The sequence below is a fragment of the Talpa occidentalis genome, unplaced genomic scaffold (genome assembly GCF_014898055.3).
Source record: "Talpa occidentalis isolate TD23 unplaced genomic scaffold, MPIMG_talOcc4v2.1 talOcc4.4, whole genome shotgun sequence".
Classification (NCBI taxonomy): Eukaryota; Metazoa; Chordata; class Mammalia; order Eulipotyphla; family Talpidae; genus Talpa; species Talpa occidentalis.
This window is the reverse complement of record NW_023604295.1, coordinates 115,961,545-115,980,857: the sequence shown is the minus strand read 5'-3', so window position 1 is coordinate 115,980,857 and position 19,313 is coordinate 115,961,545. Positions and strand designations below refer to the sequence as shown.

General features: G+C 41.5%; 1 protein-coding gene across 1 annotated transcript in view; it reads right to left on the bottom strand.

Annotated features, from left to right (window-relative positions):
* IDO2 (indoleamine 2,3-dioxygenase 2) overlaps positions 1 to 19,313 on the bottom strand; it is a 48,552-nt gene that overhangs the window by 12,027 nt on the left and 17,212 nt on the right. The window contains exons 3-7 of the mRNA XM_037524687.2: positions 16,031 to 16,150; positions 12,912 to 13,030; positions 10,825 to 10,839; positions 10,141 to 10,240; positions 7,989 to 8,106 (exon numbers count right to left, since the gene is read on the bottom strand). Of these exons, the coding sequence (XP_037380584.1) occupies positions 7,989 to 8,106; positions 10,141 to 10,240; positions 10,825 to 10,839; positions 12,912 to 13,030; positions 16,031 to 16,150 (472 nt within the window). The remainder of the gene's footprint in view (positions 1 to 7,988; positions 8,107 to 10,140; positions 10,241 to 10,824; positions 10,840 to 12,911; positions 13,031 to 16,030; positions 16,151 to 19,313) is intronic.

Below are 19,313 nucleotides of genomic sequence, written 5' to 3'. Positions count from 1 at the left end.
GGCACTGACTCTGAACACTGTTCAGGGAACACCTAAGACAGAACTTCCTTCTCTAACAATGTGGGGCTTCTGAGGGTTGAGAACCACATAAGCACTCTTGCATTTGGGTCTAATGTGTGTACATTTTGGCTAAGAAGATAATTCCTAAAAGCCGGTGACCATGACATGATCCTACAGAAAACACAGAAGATCTAATGCCAGATTTGAGTTCAGTTCGCTCCTTTTCCTGCCATGTGGTGGAGTGAGAAAATGGTCCTGCTGACGGAAGTCTCCGCCCAGATGGCTAAGCCCCGGTTCATTTAGCGCCTGGCTATATGTCTTCCAACATTTCGGTTGTTGTTCAGCAAACAAAACATCTTCTTAAAATCCCTCTTCCAAGTGAATCTCAAGAGAAACATAGTGTGTTTTTGATTAGCTTACGAATATATTCAGGTCATGAAAACTTTGTGTGGTAAGCATTATTTTTATTTTGTTTGGAAAACCTAAGGAAATTTGCTTTTTAAACTTTTCAGGAGTAAGGATTTAGGTTTTGTGCTGTCAAGTGACATTTATACAAAACAAAAGTCAGCAAATCCTGCCTGGGGGTCAGAACTGTAAAAATACAGATTCAGAATTAATGCAGGGTTTGCATATTTCATTATCAATGTTGATTATGTTCCCATTCAGGAAAACAGCACAGCCAATACTCTACCTCTGACACCTAAAACAAAGCATTGTAGATGCATAATTGAGTTATACACTCAAGGTCAATGAACACCAAAATGTACTCTTTTCATGTAATTCCCATTTTAAAGCGTATGTTTCCACAGACATCTCACCATCACCTTACATGTGACGTGTCTGAAAGAAAGTTCATTATTCTTCCCTGGTACTCCCTATTTGCTCTAGAAATCAAGCAGAAATTAATTGAGTCATCCAAATAGTAGGTCTTTGCCAGAGGCACCATGATTTTTTTTAGACCAATGTTGAAATCATACATACATCCCCGGCACCTCCTTCTGCTCCTGATCATATCAATCTGCCAATGCCCAATCCTTTTCCTTGATGTCTCCTGTTCATCTTCTAAGACTGGTGTTGCCAACTTTAGGAACAGATCAGAATAAAGTATTTTCTTATTAGACTCCAGTATCTGCTGATCCCAATTTTAAAAGAAGAGAAAGAAGGAAGGAAGGAAGGGAAGGAGAATATAATTTAGTGGTAATAGAGTGTTATAATACTTGGACTCATTCTTCAACTAAAAACAACCAAAAAAGAAAAATAAAACAACCTGGATAAAATATGAAAACACTTTAAAGGCATCAAAAAGCACAAAAGGCAGCAAGAAACCAACAGGCCAAACTTAAGGGAGAATAGGACCCCGAGGGAGCCAGCAGCCAGAGAAGCACACGTGGTAGTATTTGTTTCCTGAAGGCTTTGACCAAGCCAGGTGCACCTGGGCTCTTGTTCGGGTGGCTTCTCCATACAGTATGGGCAGCAGGAGGCCCCAGTCCCGAGCATAGTGAAGAAAATTACATGAAGCCCTCCACATATTAATCTGGGAACCCCAATGTCTCTACCCTCAACATCTGAATGAAACAAAGCTCCCACCCCACTCTAACTTCCTGCAGGAGACAAAATTAAGGTTGCTTTGGTAGTGAACAAAGCAGGAGCTTTAAAAAATATCTGCTTCAGCAAATTTGTGACCATCTTTTTTTTTTTAAATTTCAATCCAAGTTCAATTGGCTAATTTGTACATGGCCCTTATTTGTGGAACTTGATTAGAATTGGTTCAGGATTTCAGTATCACCAAGAACCAGAAAGAACAATATAAAAATATTTTGTCCTAGTTCCCAAATATTGCCTAAAAAATGATGTTTCAAGGACAATGAGCATCGCATACTGGAAAAAAAAAAAAAAAGCATGCAAAAGAATGCAATCTTACTCTTTTGAATGAAAACCAAAAGCAAACTTGAGAATATAGTGAATGGAAAATTACAAAAAATTGAATAGATTTAAAAAAGTAATAAAACTTTAAGAAATGAAAAATAAAATAAACCTACTCAATGCATATATTCAGCAGCAGACTGGGAGCAGTTGATGAGAAGAAAAGATCAATTAATTAGATCAGAAGGATTTATTCCAAATGCAGCACAGAGAAATAGAGATGTAAAATAACAGCAAGACTTCAAGAGAACAGAAGAGAGTTGTAAGGTGTAATGTTCTCAGTTAAAGTTCCAGTAAGAGAGAAGCAGAAAGTGACGTAAGCAATTTATGAAGATTTAATGACTGAGGTCTTTCCAGAGTGGTGAACAATATCAATTAAAATGGAAGAATGAAGCCTAAGTAAAATAAAGTGAATAACACAAAAGATAGATAAGGAAAAATTCTAAAAGGCAGATGGGGGGTGGGGTGGGGACAGATTGCCTCTGAACAAGTGACAGCTGACAGATCATATCTCAAAAGTGACAATGGAAACCAGAAAATAATGTACCGAGCTATTCAACATTTAAGACAAAATTGTGAGCAAAAACGTCTTTCAGGAACTCGAGTGAAACAGGCAATTTACACATGAGAGTTTGCCAGAAGCAGACCCTCCCTAGCAGAAATATCTAGAAATATCAGGCAAAAGAAATATGTGTAAAGAACTAAAAAAGCAGAGATTTTAAATATGTTAGCAAGTCTCAATGAATCTTAACCATATAAAGCAAAATAATTATTGTGGGCTTTTTAAGATTTTTTTTTAAAGATTCATTTATTTATGCATACAAGATCTAGGGTACAGAAAGGAACGAAGCAGGATGGAGAGCCAGAAGGAGACGTGGAGGAGGCACATGGAGCAGAGACAAGCTGCGCTTGCCTTTTGGTCCTGGACAGGTTGACACAGATGTGGGTGAGAGACACATCCAAATTTGTTTATAAGAATTAGGAATGGAGTCAGCATATCTTCAAAAGCACCTCGGGGCATGTCTAACGCAGGGTCTTGCAGAAGTGGCAAAAGCTCCTCCAGTGGATCCAATAGAATATTTAGCGTTGGGCCTCCCCGGTGGCACAGTGGTTGAGCGCTGAGTTGCGAAGCTGCCTGCAGCCTCTGCAGCGCCAGTTCAATTCCCGGCCACTGGGCGAGGGTCCCACATGGTGAGCAGACCTCTCCTGCCACTTGCTGCTCTGCAGTGTACTTCGTCAGTCTGCCTGCTCTGCTCTCCGCTCTGGCTCTGGTGAATTCTCTCACCCTCCCGCGCTTCTGACTGTACCCAGTGCTTTTTTTTTTTTAAAGATTTAAATAAATCTTTAAAAAAAATTAAAAAAAAAAAGAATATTTAGCATTGTGGCTTTGCAAGTATAAAGAAAATATACCGCAGAGCAAGCAAGAGAAAAAAGGAAATGGTGGAGTTGAAACGTGAAAGAGAAATAGCTCTAATGGAGCAGGAAATGATGGAGAGGCTCAAAGCAGAGGAGCTCAGGTTTCAGGAGCAACAACTGACCTTCCAGCTAGAGCTGGAAATGCAAGAAAAAGAGCGAGCGAGAATAGAAGAATTAAAGAAAATAGAAGAAATAATGGAGAAGGAGGCAAGAATGAATATGGAAAATATAATTAAGGGTGAAGATGCCCCCCCATTTAGAGGAATCAGGCAAAACACTAGCTGAAATTAGCGACCGGTATGGGGCGCCTAACTTGAGGAGAGTGGAGGAGCTTGATGAGCCGATGCTATCTAATGTTGCGTTAAACATTGATAAAGATTTATAGTCTCGGGCCTCCCCGGTGGCGCAGCGGTTGAGCGTTGGGTTGCGATGCTGCCCGCAGCCTCTGCGGCGCCGGTTCGATCCCCAGCTGCTCCCCGGCCACCGGAGGAGGGTCCCACATGGCGCGCAGACCTCTCCTGCCGCCCGCTGCTCCCCTCAGCAGTGTACTTCGGTCCTTCTGCCTGCTCTGCTCCCCGCTCTGGCTCTGGTGAATTCTCTCACCCTCCCGCGCTTCTGACTGTACCCAGTGCATGTATAAACCAAACAAACAAACAAACAAACAAATAAATAAATAAAAAAAAAAAAAAAAAAAAAAGATTTATAGTCTCAACCAACCCAAGAGTAATAAATTTTTCTGCTTGTTTCAAGTTAAAAAAAAAAAGAAGAACTAGGGCACAGGCCAGAGATTCTGGGGGTAAGAGGATTCACCAGAGACAGAGTGGGGAACAGAACAAGCAGACTGTCCAAAATACACTGCTGAGGGGAGCAGCGGGCAAGACAGGAGAGGTCTACTGCGCCATGTGGGTTGCTCCCTGGCTGGGGATAGAACACGCACTGCAGAGTCTGCGGACCACTCCATAGTGCTGTGCTCTAACCTCCTGTACCAACAGGGAGTTCCTAGATATTTTTGATGTATCATAGGCGATTCAAGTCTTTCCTATATCCCTAAGAAATTGTCTGAAAATTTATGAAACTCTTCTATATTTTAAGAATTGGTTTTCTGAAACCAATTCAACATATGTTGAATGCTTGCAAACTTGATGCACTGATATAATAAAACAGAATTTAAGGTAAGAGATGGTGGCCCAGATGACTTGGGAGTATTCAGGTTCCTGTCTGTAACTAATCCATGAGTGAATACAATTCTAGAAATGTGAGCATGACTATATCATATGGAATTTAGCATAGAAAAACTCTAGTGTTCATTATTTTCCCATTGGGTTTAGACAAAATAAATTCACAAGCTAAGTAGGAAAAGTATTTAGACAAAATTAAGTGAACTAATCAGAGGGGATGGCACGAATTTACTGATTAAGAAAATGTGATGATTTCACTCATGTGGGACATAAAGAAGCAAAGCAAATGAACAAAAACAAATAAAACAAAACAAATGCTTAGACCCTGACAACCAAATTGTGGCGATCAGAGGGGAGGGGGAAAGGAGAAGTAGGGAAAAGCGATCAGCTGGATAATGTTAAATGATCTTAAAATAAAACGTCAGTAGGAGGTGTGGTGTGGCATATACATTTACAGAGGAGAGAAGCTATACTCCTGAAATCCGTACAGTAGGGCAAACCAATACGGTAATTAAAAAGAAAAGAAAACTTAGAAATCTGATTTAAACATATATCTGATTGTTAGAAAGAAACATTATGACTCCTTTTCTCTATGCAATGAGGTAGGTAAATTGTGTATGATGATGGGTGGAAAGGAGACTTGGTGCCCAGCATCAGGAAGTATAATATATATCGATGTTGATATATGTCTGTATACCTGAGCTCTAGATGTTATAAACTCATGCTACCTCAATTAAAAAAATTTCTTGTTGCCACCAATACATAAGCAAAAGCTTGAAATTTTGTGTTGATTCATAAGGAAATACAAAAGTTTCCAAGGCTTTTAGGAGAGAAAATGCCTCAATGCATCCTAAGAGAAATTTAATTCTCAGAAAACAAAAATTATTAATACAAAGGCTGAAAAACAAGCTTATTTAATCCGGATGCTTGAAAATCTGAAAATGCACCCAGTGGAGAAAAAAGCTCAGACCTGGATCCCTGTAACCATCAGGAAAAGAAGAGCCATTTACAGATCCCACAGGTGACCACATCAGCACAAAACAGGCCATTGTGTTGACACCATCTGTTCACGTGCCTAGTGTGATAGGAACTTCAGCTGTAAGAGGAGGCAGGACATGAAAATAGAACAGAATGTGGCTTTACTTACCAGTCAATGGTGAGAACTGTGAAAAGTGTGAAGTAGGCAAAAATTATTGACTAGGTCTTTGCATAATGGTTCTCAGAAATGCTAATTGCAACCTGAAAATAAAGGGTGTCTTCTCCTCAGCCATGTGCCCTAAGGGCCTGGACAGAAGGTATTCCTGGAGTAAGAGGGCAGCGTTCAGGGTTCTTGCTACCACTAGACTCAGAAAGGGCAATGTGGGTTTTTTTTTTTTTTGAAAATAAAAGCAGAAGGAAGAAGAGCAGCTGAGCTTGTTAGTCATGCAGAAGAAAGTTAAGAACAGAAACAATGACTACAAAAATTGTGTGATTCCTGAAATTTTCAATAATTATTATTTCTATAATCATTTTTTTCTGGTTACTATGACAACATGAGGTACTCAGCAGCATAACACAATTATATTATGCACATAAATTCCGTGGATCAGGACTCTAGACTAAACATAGCTTGTCCTTCCTTCACTGTGTTTGGGTCTTCAACTGAGAAGACTTGGAGGCTGAGGGTAATTTGAAGGTAGGTACCAGGAGTCATCCAAAGCTCATCTGACACCTGGCCAGATGCCAGTGGGGTACACACAACTCTGGTGAACTGCCACAGCACACTGGCCTCAGAAGAATTGGACTTTTTCCATGGTGGCTCAGTATTCAAGGTGGAAGCCTTGCCTTGGAAGTTGCACTCTCTTCTACTGCATTTCCCTGGTTCCAGGCCATTACAAGCCCACCTCTATTACAAACAATGGGAGAATATCCAGGTTGCTTTGTAAGGGAGCATGTGGGAAGAAAGAGGTCCTTGTGGTTGTCTTTGACAAATGCAGTCTGGCACATTAATTTATTTCACTATAGTGACTAGTAGTAAAACCATTCAAATAAATTGTGTGTGAGAATCTGCCTGTGGAGGAAACAAGAGAAGTAGCTCTGGCATTGTGCCTGACCATCAGACCTCCTGCAGAGGACAACCCAACGACTTTGGGTTGGGCTGGGACAAAGAAATGACTCTGAAAATGAAACTAAACAGGAGCACATGCCTTCCTCTTGTAGCGCACACTGTGACAAGGTGGAGGGCCTCGAGTGGCCTTCCAAACTACCCACATGTGTTCATTAGTAAACCTGGAGACCCTGTGAGTAACTCTCGTGGTCTTGGTATCTGGGTAATAAACTCAGTGTCCTGGCAAAGAGAAAATCCATCTGCTTCTTGGTGGCACAAGGGTTAAGACACAGCCTGTGAAGCTGTCTGCAGCCTCTGCAGCAGAATTCGATCCCTGGTCAGCCAGGGGGCTACCCACATGGGGCAGCAGACCTCTCCTGTCTCGGTCACCGCTCCCCTCAGCAGGGTACCTCTGTCGATCTGCCTGTTCTGTTCCCTGCTTTGTCTCTGGTGAATTCTCTCAACCCCCACCCCACACAGACACCTCTGGCCTGTGCCCTAGCTCTTGTATGCATTAATAAATCAATCTTTAAAAAAAAAAAGTGTGCAGAGCTTGTTTGGGAGGAGATGTGATCAGAAGGACTTTGAAATTACAATTCAGGGAAACAGAGAAAATGAGAATATAAATGTAAAACAGGGAAGCTGGATGGTAATGACACACGACTGTATGACTTCAGATGGACGAATACAGTCTGAGGTGGCAAATTTATTGTTTGCTTTCTTACTGAAAGGCAGTATAATGCTGAGCACCAACTGACCTCACTCTTCTTCCCTCTTATCCTGTTTCCCATAAACACCCTCTTTTGTCAGAAACCCTTTCTTTCAGAGAAGCAGGATTCAGGGAAATTAATAGTTGTGTGTTTTTCCTTGTTAAACAGCTCACACCCCTCTCCTGTACCTTCCTTGAACAAACACCAGGCACATTTCTCATGTACTTCAGACAAGAAATTGAAGAGTTGCCCAGGCATTGGAAGAGGAATGTAGTCACTGAGATAAGTTGTAATTGCTAACAGAACACACCTATGCTGGCTTATCCTGCACTAGCCACAGGACAGGAGCTCTGCAAGTCCCCTCAGATAAGGTGGAAAGGCAAGGTTAGTTATCTCAGAATGAAAAGGTGAAAGAGAGTGTAAGGACAACTCGGTACGGTTCTGCCCTGCAGGACCTCATCATGCAAAGGAATATACTGCTTCCAAAGAACAGGAACTACCATAATCACAAGAAAATGTAAAGCACAAACCTACAAATTGAGACAGACATCATTCTCCACTATCGTAAATAGCAAGTTTACCTTGAAACAAAGCTAACCCACCAGCGCCATCTTGTGGATATTTCTCTACCTGCAGGCCATTTTCCCCAAGTTCTGAGTTTCAAGAGGCCCATACCATGCATTTGTCCTAAGGTTCTGGTGATGTCCTGAATGGACAGTCTCAGTTGCTGCAGGGCTGAGAGCAGGGAGTCTTGGCTGGGCTGCACGATGGCATTCACTGCCTGAACAGTTGCCTGGGAAGGAGATCCATTCAGTTAATTCATCAGCATTTGCCTAAAGTCTATGGAGTAAGTGGATGGAGTAAGTGGGATGAGCCACAAAGCTGTGGGTAGCATGGCAATAGCACCACGCTGACTGCTGGACTATTTGCAGTGTCCCCCCCACCCCTCCTGAGAGCATTCCTAAACTAGATTCTCTGAGAGCCAAAATCTCTCTGGGTGTACCCCAGAGAGCTCTCTCTTATATTTTAAGTTAAAGTTTTAAGTATTTTTTTTTTCTGGATCTTTCTGTAACAGGGTGGTCCCCAGGAAAGGGGGAAGGAAGTTCCAGGTTCCCTGCCCCACCCAAGGGAGGGTGGAGCTGAGCAGGAAGAGAAGAAGCTGCAGGAAGAGACGGAGGAAGGAAGCAGGATGGAGCAAGGAGACCTGGAGGAGGCGCATGGAGCCTAGAGACACGTGAAGAAACTGCTTGTCTTTTGGTCGTGGACTGGGTGACACAGATGTGGGTGAGACCCGTGGGGAGGTGACAATGGCAGCTTTTATCTTGATGTTGATTTTGCTCTTTTCCTTCCGGGCTTGTCCAGTTGTTTGTGACCCTTTTCTGTGGGTTCCCACTGGAAGATGCTTTAGACTTGTAGCAGGCTTTGGGGCCTTGTTCTGGGCCAATCCCATTTGGATGGACTTTTACCCACGAGGGGACGGGTAACTCTGGATGCTTCATTTAGAAACTAGACTAGAAACTAGAAACTAGACTCTTTGCCTTACCTGTATTGTTTCCTAGTTTTATTAAAGTTCCTTCCCATTAAAGTCTCCTATGTTTTGTGTTGATGCGGCGGATGGCAGAACCCATGTAGAATAGGCAGGTTTGCGGGGTTTGGGCTGCCCCTCTCCCTGTCCTATAACATTTCTACCTACTGCTAGTCATTTACCTCTCAGGGACTAACATTATCATTTTAATTTTTCCTTGTGGATTTATCACACATTATGATTATTCTACATCTGCATCTCAAAGTAGGCCAGCTTCACTCTTAAACTATCTCCCATTAATTCAGAAAGGTTTTATTGAAGCCTCAGCTTTGAGACTCCTCCATCATAAAACATTCCTTGTCTATAGCAGTTTCTAACTTCTCTGAGCTATGTTTGGAAGACCAATATTTTCTTCTGTGTTATTCAATGGACTCAGCACTCTGATGAGAAATGACCACATTATTTCTCTTTTGGGAGTGAAAGAAGGTGTCATGATAGTTATGCCACAGCGGCCATCTTACTGAGACCACAGTAAGTGCTCAAAATATATTTTTCAGGGAAGGTGGTGAGAAGACATAAGCCTAATTTAAATCTTTAGGTGAGATTTGAATTCTTTAGTTGATCACCGATCTCTTCACTATTTTATGTCTTGCACTTGACCTTTCTGTTATCTGCCTGATCCCTGATGAAATTCAAGTTTACAGTCTCCAGGGCTAATGGCTCAGCAATCTCAATGATGGCTCATTTTCTTCTGAGTTTGTGCACAGCAGTTTTCTCTGACAGGAAGACATCTGTCAGTCTGTCAGTCTCTCCATCTCTTTGTCTGTTAATTAACATATGCCGTCCAAGTTACAGCTTTAGGTGTCATTTCCCCTGGGAAGCTTTGGCTGACTTTTTAAATCAGAATTGGGTTTTGAATATCTTTTTGTAAAACACTGCATTTTTTTTTTCTTAGTGTCCTATAAATTGATGTTCCTACACTGGATAATGAGCTTCTGTGGGAATCAGGACAATGTCTGTCTATTCCCTTCCCTCCTTCCTTTCCACCAATATTCCATTGCCTAAACAATGGATGCTTGTTGAATGGGCAAATGTCAATTCCAAGCTTTATAGGAGTTGAGGAGAGGGAGACAACTCTGTAGTCTGGAACTCAGATCTCTTTTCTCAGACTTAAACCAAGAAAGACCGGCCTTATTTCATCTACATTGATTAATCCCCTGCAGGGGAACAGACTGCATGGGAAGGGAAGCTCAGACTGATTTTTAATTTAGGAAAAACAAAAATGCCGGGAGTGAGCAATACCTTAATCCCAGGTACTGCTGCTTTCTCCACCAAAACAGTCACCAGAACAAAACCACGTAGGCTGTCTCCCCCAGGTAGGGAGACAATGGTGTCCAAGTTCCTTGGGAAGGAGATGAGCACACAATTAGAGAGCTTTAGAAACTGTGGGTACACACAGCCCATAGGTTCCCTCAGCATTAGGCAACTGCAACTCCAAGGAGGAATCGGGAATGACTTTCTTATTTCCATGACACCCTTGAGGACCTACCTTCAGGACATTCAGGAAAGAGAACGGATATATTCAAGCCCATGTCCACCTAAACTGAAGATTCTCAAAGTCTAGCATGATCCCCACAGACCTAGACTATCTTCCCCTATTCCCCGACTTCCTGCTTCCCAAGGAACAGCTGATGAGCAAGTGGCAAGTAAGGCTGGTTTTTCACAAAGCCAGTCACACCCCATTACAATGTTCCTGAAAACTATCATAAAGAAAATTAACCCCCTAATTTCCCTCAAAGCACAGTCAACCATTGTCAATTCCTGCACTTATTTTTTTGGCACATTTCTTTCTAGTCTTTTTTTTCCATGCATTTTTATATAGTTTCACATACTATACATACAGTGTATATGCTTTCTTTTTTGTCATGGTCAAATTTTAAAGTTAGGATGGATTCTAATGTGGGAGAAGAATTTATGAGAACTTACCTGATTTCCAGAGGTCTAGTCAAAAGTCAGTTATTGACAACCATGAAGAAAAAAAAGAAAAGAACAAATCAATTTGTAAGATTTGAGTCAAGTGGGATAGGATGTACTTTCTACACTTGCAGACACACAGATGCTTGCACGCAAACACAAGCAGACACACACATCTGTGGACAGGCTCAGAAACCACAAGTTGCATCCAGACTGTGGGTCACTGAGTAAATTTCCCACATTGTAAAGACTTTCTGCTCATTCCCAGCCCCATATCCAGCCTGTGACCAACCTGATAAATTAAATTACTCCTTTTTCATTTTTGTAGATACCACAAACCGTCATTATGGATGTTATCTATTCCACTCCTACTCAGCTTTTAGCACCGACTTCAAGTGCCAACCCTCAGCGAGTTTTTTCTAATTTTTAGAGCCTGCATTCAATTTTTTTTTAAATTTTAAAGGGTTTACTGCTTGTCATTCTTTCACATTTTTTGTACAATCCTCTGTCTTGTGAATTAACCAGTGTGGATGTGCTTTGCTACCCTTTCTTTAATTTCTCCCTAACACCTAGCTCCGTGCAACTTGGCATATTAAAAGACTCCAAAACAAATCATTAAAAAGAACAACTCCTGAGCCCCAGAACTGTCTGCCTCTCTGAGGTAAATCTAAGCCCTGCACGCTCGTTCACCGAGAAACTTGCTTTTTGTGTACTTTTACTTCCTCAGTACAATCATTTCCCCTTCAAAGTCCCCTGCTCCTTTCTCTCCTTGAAACAGAAATTCAGCTTATTCAATATTGAATGTCTTGACTAGAATGATTTCTGCACATGTATCTATTATCTCTTTCTTTCCAATTCTAAACAGATTCAGCAGCTTTTTATAGGAATAAAGATCACCAAGTTTGTTTTTAGAGAAGAATTAGCCATAGATACTAATTTATAGAAAACACAAAACGCTGGTCCTTAGAGAGAGAAGAGGCACATAAACTGGTCCTGGGAGCTGTGTTGTTTATCAGGGGTTTAGTCTTGCAAAGCACATCCCTGCTCTCTCTTCTGGCGTTCCCGTGATTACCCTCAAATCTTACATTCAGAAAGTTCTTCCTCACATCCAACAAAAATGTCCCTTTAGCTATTTTAATAATTCTTTACTAAGTCACTATCTCTTGAAATGAGTTTGATTGTGATAATGCATTCAAAGGGAAAGGTAATAATTCATCTCTTCCCCCCCCCCATTCTATTTATCGGACTTTTTTGCTTTGTAAAAACTCATGCTGTTTCTCCATTAGACAGTGGCCTAAATTCCCAGTACAACTGTCAAAGAGGTGATGTCACCCAGCTGAAATAAACAGCATTATTCATCAAATTATAAACGTGATATATCTAGAACATTTACCCTTAATTCACCTATATCATTTATTTATGATTATCATATATGATCACTTATTGAAGTTCCTGTCCCACTTGACTCAAATAGCGACCCTATGTTTGGGACTAGCAAATGACATGACAACAGAGAATCAGTAGGAGATTGAAGGTCAGGTTGAGAAAGGTAAGGTCTGTTGTGAAAGCAAACCAGAAAAAGTGGTTTGCATAAAAGTATTCAGGATAGGTTAAGAGGAAACTTCTGGGGCCTCCCCTAGTGGCATAGGCAGTTGAGCGCAAGGCTGTGAAGCTGTCCACATCTTCTGCAGCGCCAGTTTGATCCCGCTGGCCTTGGAAAAACCCACATGGCGAGCAGACCTCTCCCATCTTGCCCACTGCTCCCCTCAGCAGTGTATTTCAGTCAGTCTGCCTGTTCTGTTCCCCACTCTGTCTCTGGTGAATCCTCTCACCCTCCCATGCATCTGGCCTGTACCCTGGTTCTTGTAAAAATAAATAAATAAATCTTTAAAAAAAAAAAAGAGGAAACTTCTGGGTACTGTGATTTTTGAACTTGTGCTCAAGTTTCAAATCATAAAGCAGGCAATAAATATGGATACTCATCTCTAATCACAAAATAGCTGGAAAAACCTGGACCTTCCTGTGGAAGAGAAAAAGTCACAAGACTGCTCCTTACAGAGTTTCCATCTGTTCAAACTAAACCAGCTGTCCTTGCTCACCTTTCAGGGTTCCTCAGAGTCCAGTTTGCCAACACCAAGTCAGAGTGGGCCAGTATAGGTGGGACCCCCAAGCTCCTGGAGACTTCAGCAAGGGGAAGGGCGAGATTCTGTGGCAGAACCTTTCAGATACAAACCCAGATACTTAGAATGTTCTAAAAAAAGAATGCAGTAAAGGAAGCATTATTTTGTCATCTAATCTTGTAATCCTGAGTTGAGAAATGACCTGGGGAAAAAACTGGAATTTTATGTGAGATCTGCACATCACTAATTCACTCCCATATTTTTTTCTGTTAACAATCTTGCTGATCTATTGTTTTATGAGCATAATCTGCAATGTATGTAAAAAATTAAAAATTGGACACATAGACACATATACATATAGTTTAAAATGATCTGCCAAAATTGGCAATGCACAGAGGGCATTACCATATAAGGATGAATTAGGGGCTAAATTGATGAGCAATGGGAAAAAGAACCCTCCTCTCTCTCTTCAAATACACACATGTGCAAACACACACACACACACACATAGATACAGCTGTATGTTGGTATGAAAGTAAAAGCACATACACATATATACATGTATATATTATAGATGCATGTATATGTGTGAACTCAAAGAGAAGGCTTGGAAGGCTGGGACACTTAACTTTATGTGGCAGCAGACTGTTGGTCACTTCATCAATAAAACACAATAACAACTTCAAAGAAGTCCCCACTCAACCCCCAACTTTCAAGAACACTCTGAAGAACTGTGTATATGCCCTCAAATCCAGAAAAGCTGTAGGCTCCATAGGACCAGCTAGGTTGAAAACAACGAAGAGCTCTGTGACAGCATTTCAATCTAAAATAAAGTCAGAGGATACAAAATGGAAAATTGCATATACATGACCTCAGAAAAATAAAGCGTAAGGACTGAGAGACTACTTTTCTGTAAATGCTTAATACAGAGACAAACAAAAATGATGAGTTGAGGCTAGTTTCACAAAATGGCTGAATGGAGCATTGTATATCTGAGCTGGTTTTCTTGCATCTAAATTTAGATGTACAGACATTTAGAAACATGTGCTTTCCCTTTCTATAATTTTCTTTCTCTTCTTTCACCCCTTCCTTATTTTCCAGGTAGTTTCTCCTGTGCTTACTTGCAAAGAGGTGAAGTCAGCCAGGGAAATCAAAGAGGCACAGGCTGCTCACTTAACTATGAAGTTCTAGAACAAGGATATCTCTCTGATTTCTGGAAAGAAAGAAAACCAGCTCAGATGCACAGTCATTTTGTGAAACCATCCTCATCTCTCATTTTTGTTTTCTCCCTAGGGGAATTTTTAGGGTGGGGCCTCCCTGGTGGTGCAAGGGGTTAAGGGGTTAAGGGGTTAAGGTGTTAAGACGCAGTAGTGCGCAACCACTGCAGCACGAATTCGATCCCCGCCAGGATCAAATGGCTGTAGCCACATGGCGCAGCAGACCTCTTCTGACTTGCCCGCTGCTCCCCTCAGCAGTGTACTTCAGTCAATCTGCCTGTTCTGTTCCCCACTCTGTCTCTGGTGAATCCTCTCATCCCCCACAACTCTGGCCTGTACCCCAGTTCTTGTATGCATAAATAAATAAATCCTTAAAAAAGGAATTTTCAGGGTGGTTCTTCATTTGACTCACCCCTTTGTCACCACCCATAGATGGAGCCTATCCCCAACCCAACAGCCCCTCCCATCACTTGTTATAGTTTCACAACCTGAATTGCATTTTCTCTACCAAACTCATTGTTTTACAGTTGTGAATTTCCCTTAGTTTACTTTACCTCTTTATGGAGGTCAAAGCTTTAAAAAGTTTTAAAAATTAAACCTCAAGTCAGCTTTCCTTAGGGGGCAGGGGATAAGAAGGGCAGTGGGGCAGGGGTGAGGATTCTGTTTGCCTGAAAAGTCAGAGCAGGAGATACAAAGAAAATAAGAGCTAAGCCAAGATGGGGAGAGGGGAGCTCTCTAGCAATGTGGAGGTTCAAGGACATACGTTGAAGTTAGAGACTCCCTCCCCTCTCCCCCACATCTCCATCACCCTTCTCAACCCCTTCCACCAGTTTAGCATTGTGGGTTGGAAGTAGATGAACAGGAGAACCTGTTGGGATGTTCTGTCCTGTGTCTACACTTCAAGTTTTCCCATATCAGATGCACAACTTTTTAAATTTAGATGTACAGACATTTAGAAACATGTGCTTTCCCTTTCTATAATTTTCTTCCTCTTCTTTCACCCCTCCCTTACTTCCCAGGTAGTCTCACCTGTGTTTACTTGCAAAGTAAGAGGTGAGGTCAGCCAGGGAAATCAAAGAGGCACAGGCTGCTCACTTAACTATGAAGTTCTAGAACAAGGATAGCTCTCTGATTTCTGGGAAAAAGTACATGTGTAAAAAACGTAAGTAGGTGGTTGTTTATTCTGTGGCTAGGGAAAATTAAAGATTTCCCATCTCAGGTTCAGGTTGAAACAATATAGAATTATGCAAAGATTCAGAAGAGATTTAAAGTATTAAGAGAGACTAATAATCAGTAGAGAGCAAACAGTTATAAAAAGCAGTTAAGAATTAGTGTTATAAATGTCAATGTGTGCTTCTGGGAAAAGACTGTATTAAGGGAAATCAGGTCTGAGTCCTTCCTTTGATTTTCCACTAACTTTCTCTCTGATTTTGAACAAGGTACTGAACTTCCATTCTCAGCTGTCTGTAAAATGGGCACCGCTTGGCTCACTTACCTTATGGAATTGTGAAAATCTACCGGGGTAACAGATGTTGTATAGGAGTACAAAATGCTATAAACTGTAAACTATCGCAAAGTGTTCAGAGCTCAGAACTTGCCTTCAAATGTAACTCTTCAAACATTCTTGAGAGAGGGAGTCAAAAATACTTTTGAAAGCTAATGAAAGGGAGGAAAAAGCTACCCATTCTAAAGAAAAAAAATAATCTCCTAATCAGAAGAAAAAGTCTTCTGTTTAAATGGACCCTTCATTCACAACTTCCTTCAACTGATACTCAAAGAAAAGACCCATTTTCCAGGAAGCAGGGTAGTGGCAAGCAGAAAGCTCACCCCAGGGACAGTCTACCCACCAGAGGACAAGCCAGGCGTCTAGGGGTCCCTTACCTCTTTTGGCTGTTTCTCTCCTTCCTGCCAGACATATCCCATGGTAATAACACTTAGAACCAGGTGGGCCAGGCGCTGCTCCCGGTAACCCTTGAGGAACTGGCAGTCCAGGAGGGGCATCTAATCAAGAGAATTTCCAGGTATTACCAGTTGAAAGCATGGGGATGGACATAGGGGTTCTGTGACTTGAAGGATTCATTGGGAGGAAAGAACAGGTTTCAGTGAAGAAGCTCCATAAGCACACATTTCTCCTCAGATGCTACATCCACACAGAATAGGTTTTCTAAAAGATACATTTAGGGGCCTCCCTGGTGGCCTAGGGGTTAATTCTTAGCACTATCACCGCTGGAGCCTGAGTTCCATTCCCTGGCCAAGGAGCTGATGCACGTATGGCACAGCAGGCCCCTCTGTCGCGTTCTCTGCTCCCCTCAGTAGTGTATTTCAATAAATATGCCTTTTTTGCTCCCCACTCTGTCTCTGGTGAATCCTCTCCCCGCCTCACCTGTGGCCTACACCCCAGTTCTTCAAAGAAAAAAAAGATATACTCAAGGAAGTATCCATCTAACCCTTAGCCCAAAAATCCCCCCAACACTAGTCTTTATCACTGAAGTGAGTTTGGTTAGTGTTCTAGAATTATTAATTCCTTTGACTAAAATCAAGGGATTGTCATGAAATAAGTGGGACTTTTGTCATCTTTTGTGAAGGAGGATTTCTTGGTATCATTTAACCCTAATCACAGCCCTGCCTTGCAGTCTTTACTCTCTCTGTTTAATTCTCAACTATCACAAAGTTTAATGGCATTAGGAATTTGACCAAATCCCTAGAGGCAGACAACTCAACGGGACTGCGGCTCCTTCAGCCTTTGACCCCTACTTGGTCTTTTATTTCCATACGACTGTGTCCTGCTGTCATCCAGGCATTAAAGGTGGTGTCCCACTGAAAACAACACCCTGTACAAAGCCCATTATTAATTACTGTCAGGCCTGTCAAAAGTAGTAGTATCAGTTGCTCAGTTATTCCAGGAAGAGCCTTCCCTGATAGGACAGCAAAAAACCTCTGAGGGCCAGTATCCAAATCCTCCTACGCGTTCCTCCTTCCCTCACCCCCTCCCCATTTCGAGGTACAGCCTGATCTGTCCGTGATCCTAAGCGTAAGAGAAGGCGATGATGAATATCTTTTGCATTCCTTCACGCTCCAGGCAACGGAGTGGGAACAGGTGCTTCTCCCGCCCCCTCTGCGGCTCTCGCTGGACTGTGCAAAGGAATCCATCCCCCGCTACCAGGTAGAGGGCAGCATTTCTTTCAGCAGCTGCTGAGAAATGTATTTTTAAAAGCAGCCTGAGAGGGCCTCCCCGGTGGCGCAGCGGTGGAGCGCTGGGTTGCGGAGCTGCCCGCAGCCCCTATGGCGCTGGTTCGATTCCCGGCTGCTCCCCGGCCACCGGAGGAGGGTCCCACATGGTGCGCAGACCTCTCCTGCCGCCCGCTGCTCCCCTCAGCAGTGTGCTTCGGTCCTTCTGCCTGTTCTGCTCCCCGCTCTGGCTCTGGTGAATTCTCTCACCCTCCCGCGCTTCTGACTGTACCCAGTGCATGTATAAACAAAAAAACACAAATGAACAAACAAATAAATAAATAAAAACATGCCTCTAAAAAAAAAAAAAAAAAAAAAAAGCAGCCTGAGAATTATAAAAGCAATTCTTATTATTTATTATGACATTTAACTATGAGATATCATTATAGATATAGGTAGACCTAGAGATATTCATTTATATATTTTATTTAACAGCTGGATAATGGTTCATTTATTTTAACACTTCTATTTATTAGTCGGTATTAAAGGGATAGAGGTTTTATTATCTTTTTTTTCAAATTGACTGTGGGGGCCTCCATGGTAACGCAAGGGGTAAAGACGCAATCTATGGAGCTGTGCACAGCCTCTGCAGCATGAGTTCAATTCCCCGGCCCAGCCAGGGAGCAACCCACACGGCGCAGCAGACCTCTCCTGACTCAGCTGCTGCTCCCCTCAGCAGTATACTCGATCAATCTGCCTGTTCTGCTCCTCACTCTGTCTCTGGTGAATCCTCTCACCTCCCTGCATCTCTTGCCTGTACCCCAGTTCTTGTATGCATAAATAAATAAATCTTTAAAAATAAATAAATAACTAAATAAATAAAATTGACTGTGGTGTTACGGTGGCGGCAGTAAGCACCCTTGTTTATTCATCGATATCCTTTATAGTCGTATTGCTACAAGAATATATTCCTAAAAATGTGCTGAGTCAAAGCATATGTATATTTGAAATAATGAATGTTACAAAATACTTCTCAGAAAGTTTGTAATTTAAGCAGTCATACTCTTACCTGTCTTTTGCCATTGATCATTGTATTAATTTGGTGGAAAACATTCTATTTTATGACCCTGATAGCATGAACAGTGTGAATATTTCTTTAGAATCACCAGTGGTGCAGACAACGTGCTTGCCATATATTGTTTCCAGTGACCATGAAGGGCATTTTATCATTTTTTTATTAAAGGCATTTTATTAATTATATATTGTGCATAGTGTATATCATATACATTTAAAATTCATGAAATATCTATTTGTAGCTTAAGGAATAACAAATATTTACCCAACGACCAGCTTAATAGAACTTCACAAAAACCTCTGCAGCTCTCTATGTGCCTCTCATTGGCTTTTTAACCTGCATGCTCTTCGGGGGTCCCTGTTGCTGAAGTTTTGTATTTGCTAGTTTCTTGCTATTTAAATAGCATTCACATTTCATGTTCAAAGTTCACATATGTAAGATCACTAAGTGATGTATTAATTAGTTTGAATGATTTTGAGAGTCACCCACATTACTGCACGCAGCTGCTGTTCAGTCATTTTTATAATCATTTCAGCTCTCTATCACTGTAAGAAATAATACTTTTTATACCTCTCAGTGCATGCACCTGCACAAGAAGCTATAGGTCTTTATATACACAAGAATGGAATTCTTAAATAAAAGGGAGGCATCCCTTCAAATAACGGCAAATAGTTTTTCAAAAAGACAATACCATCGACAGAGTATAGAGATCCTTGAGGACACCAGTAATGTCACACTGTTAAATATTTTTCAGTTTTGTGGTTGTAAAATGTTATTCCAATAGTTTTCATTTCATTTTCCTGATTATTAATTAAGGTCAGCATCTCTCATAAGTCGATTAGCCCTTCACATTTCCTATTTATTACACCTGGTTATGTGTCTTACTGACTTCTAGGACTTTTTATATTCAGGATACAAGTC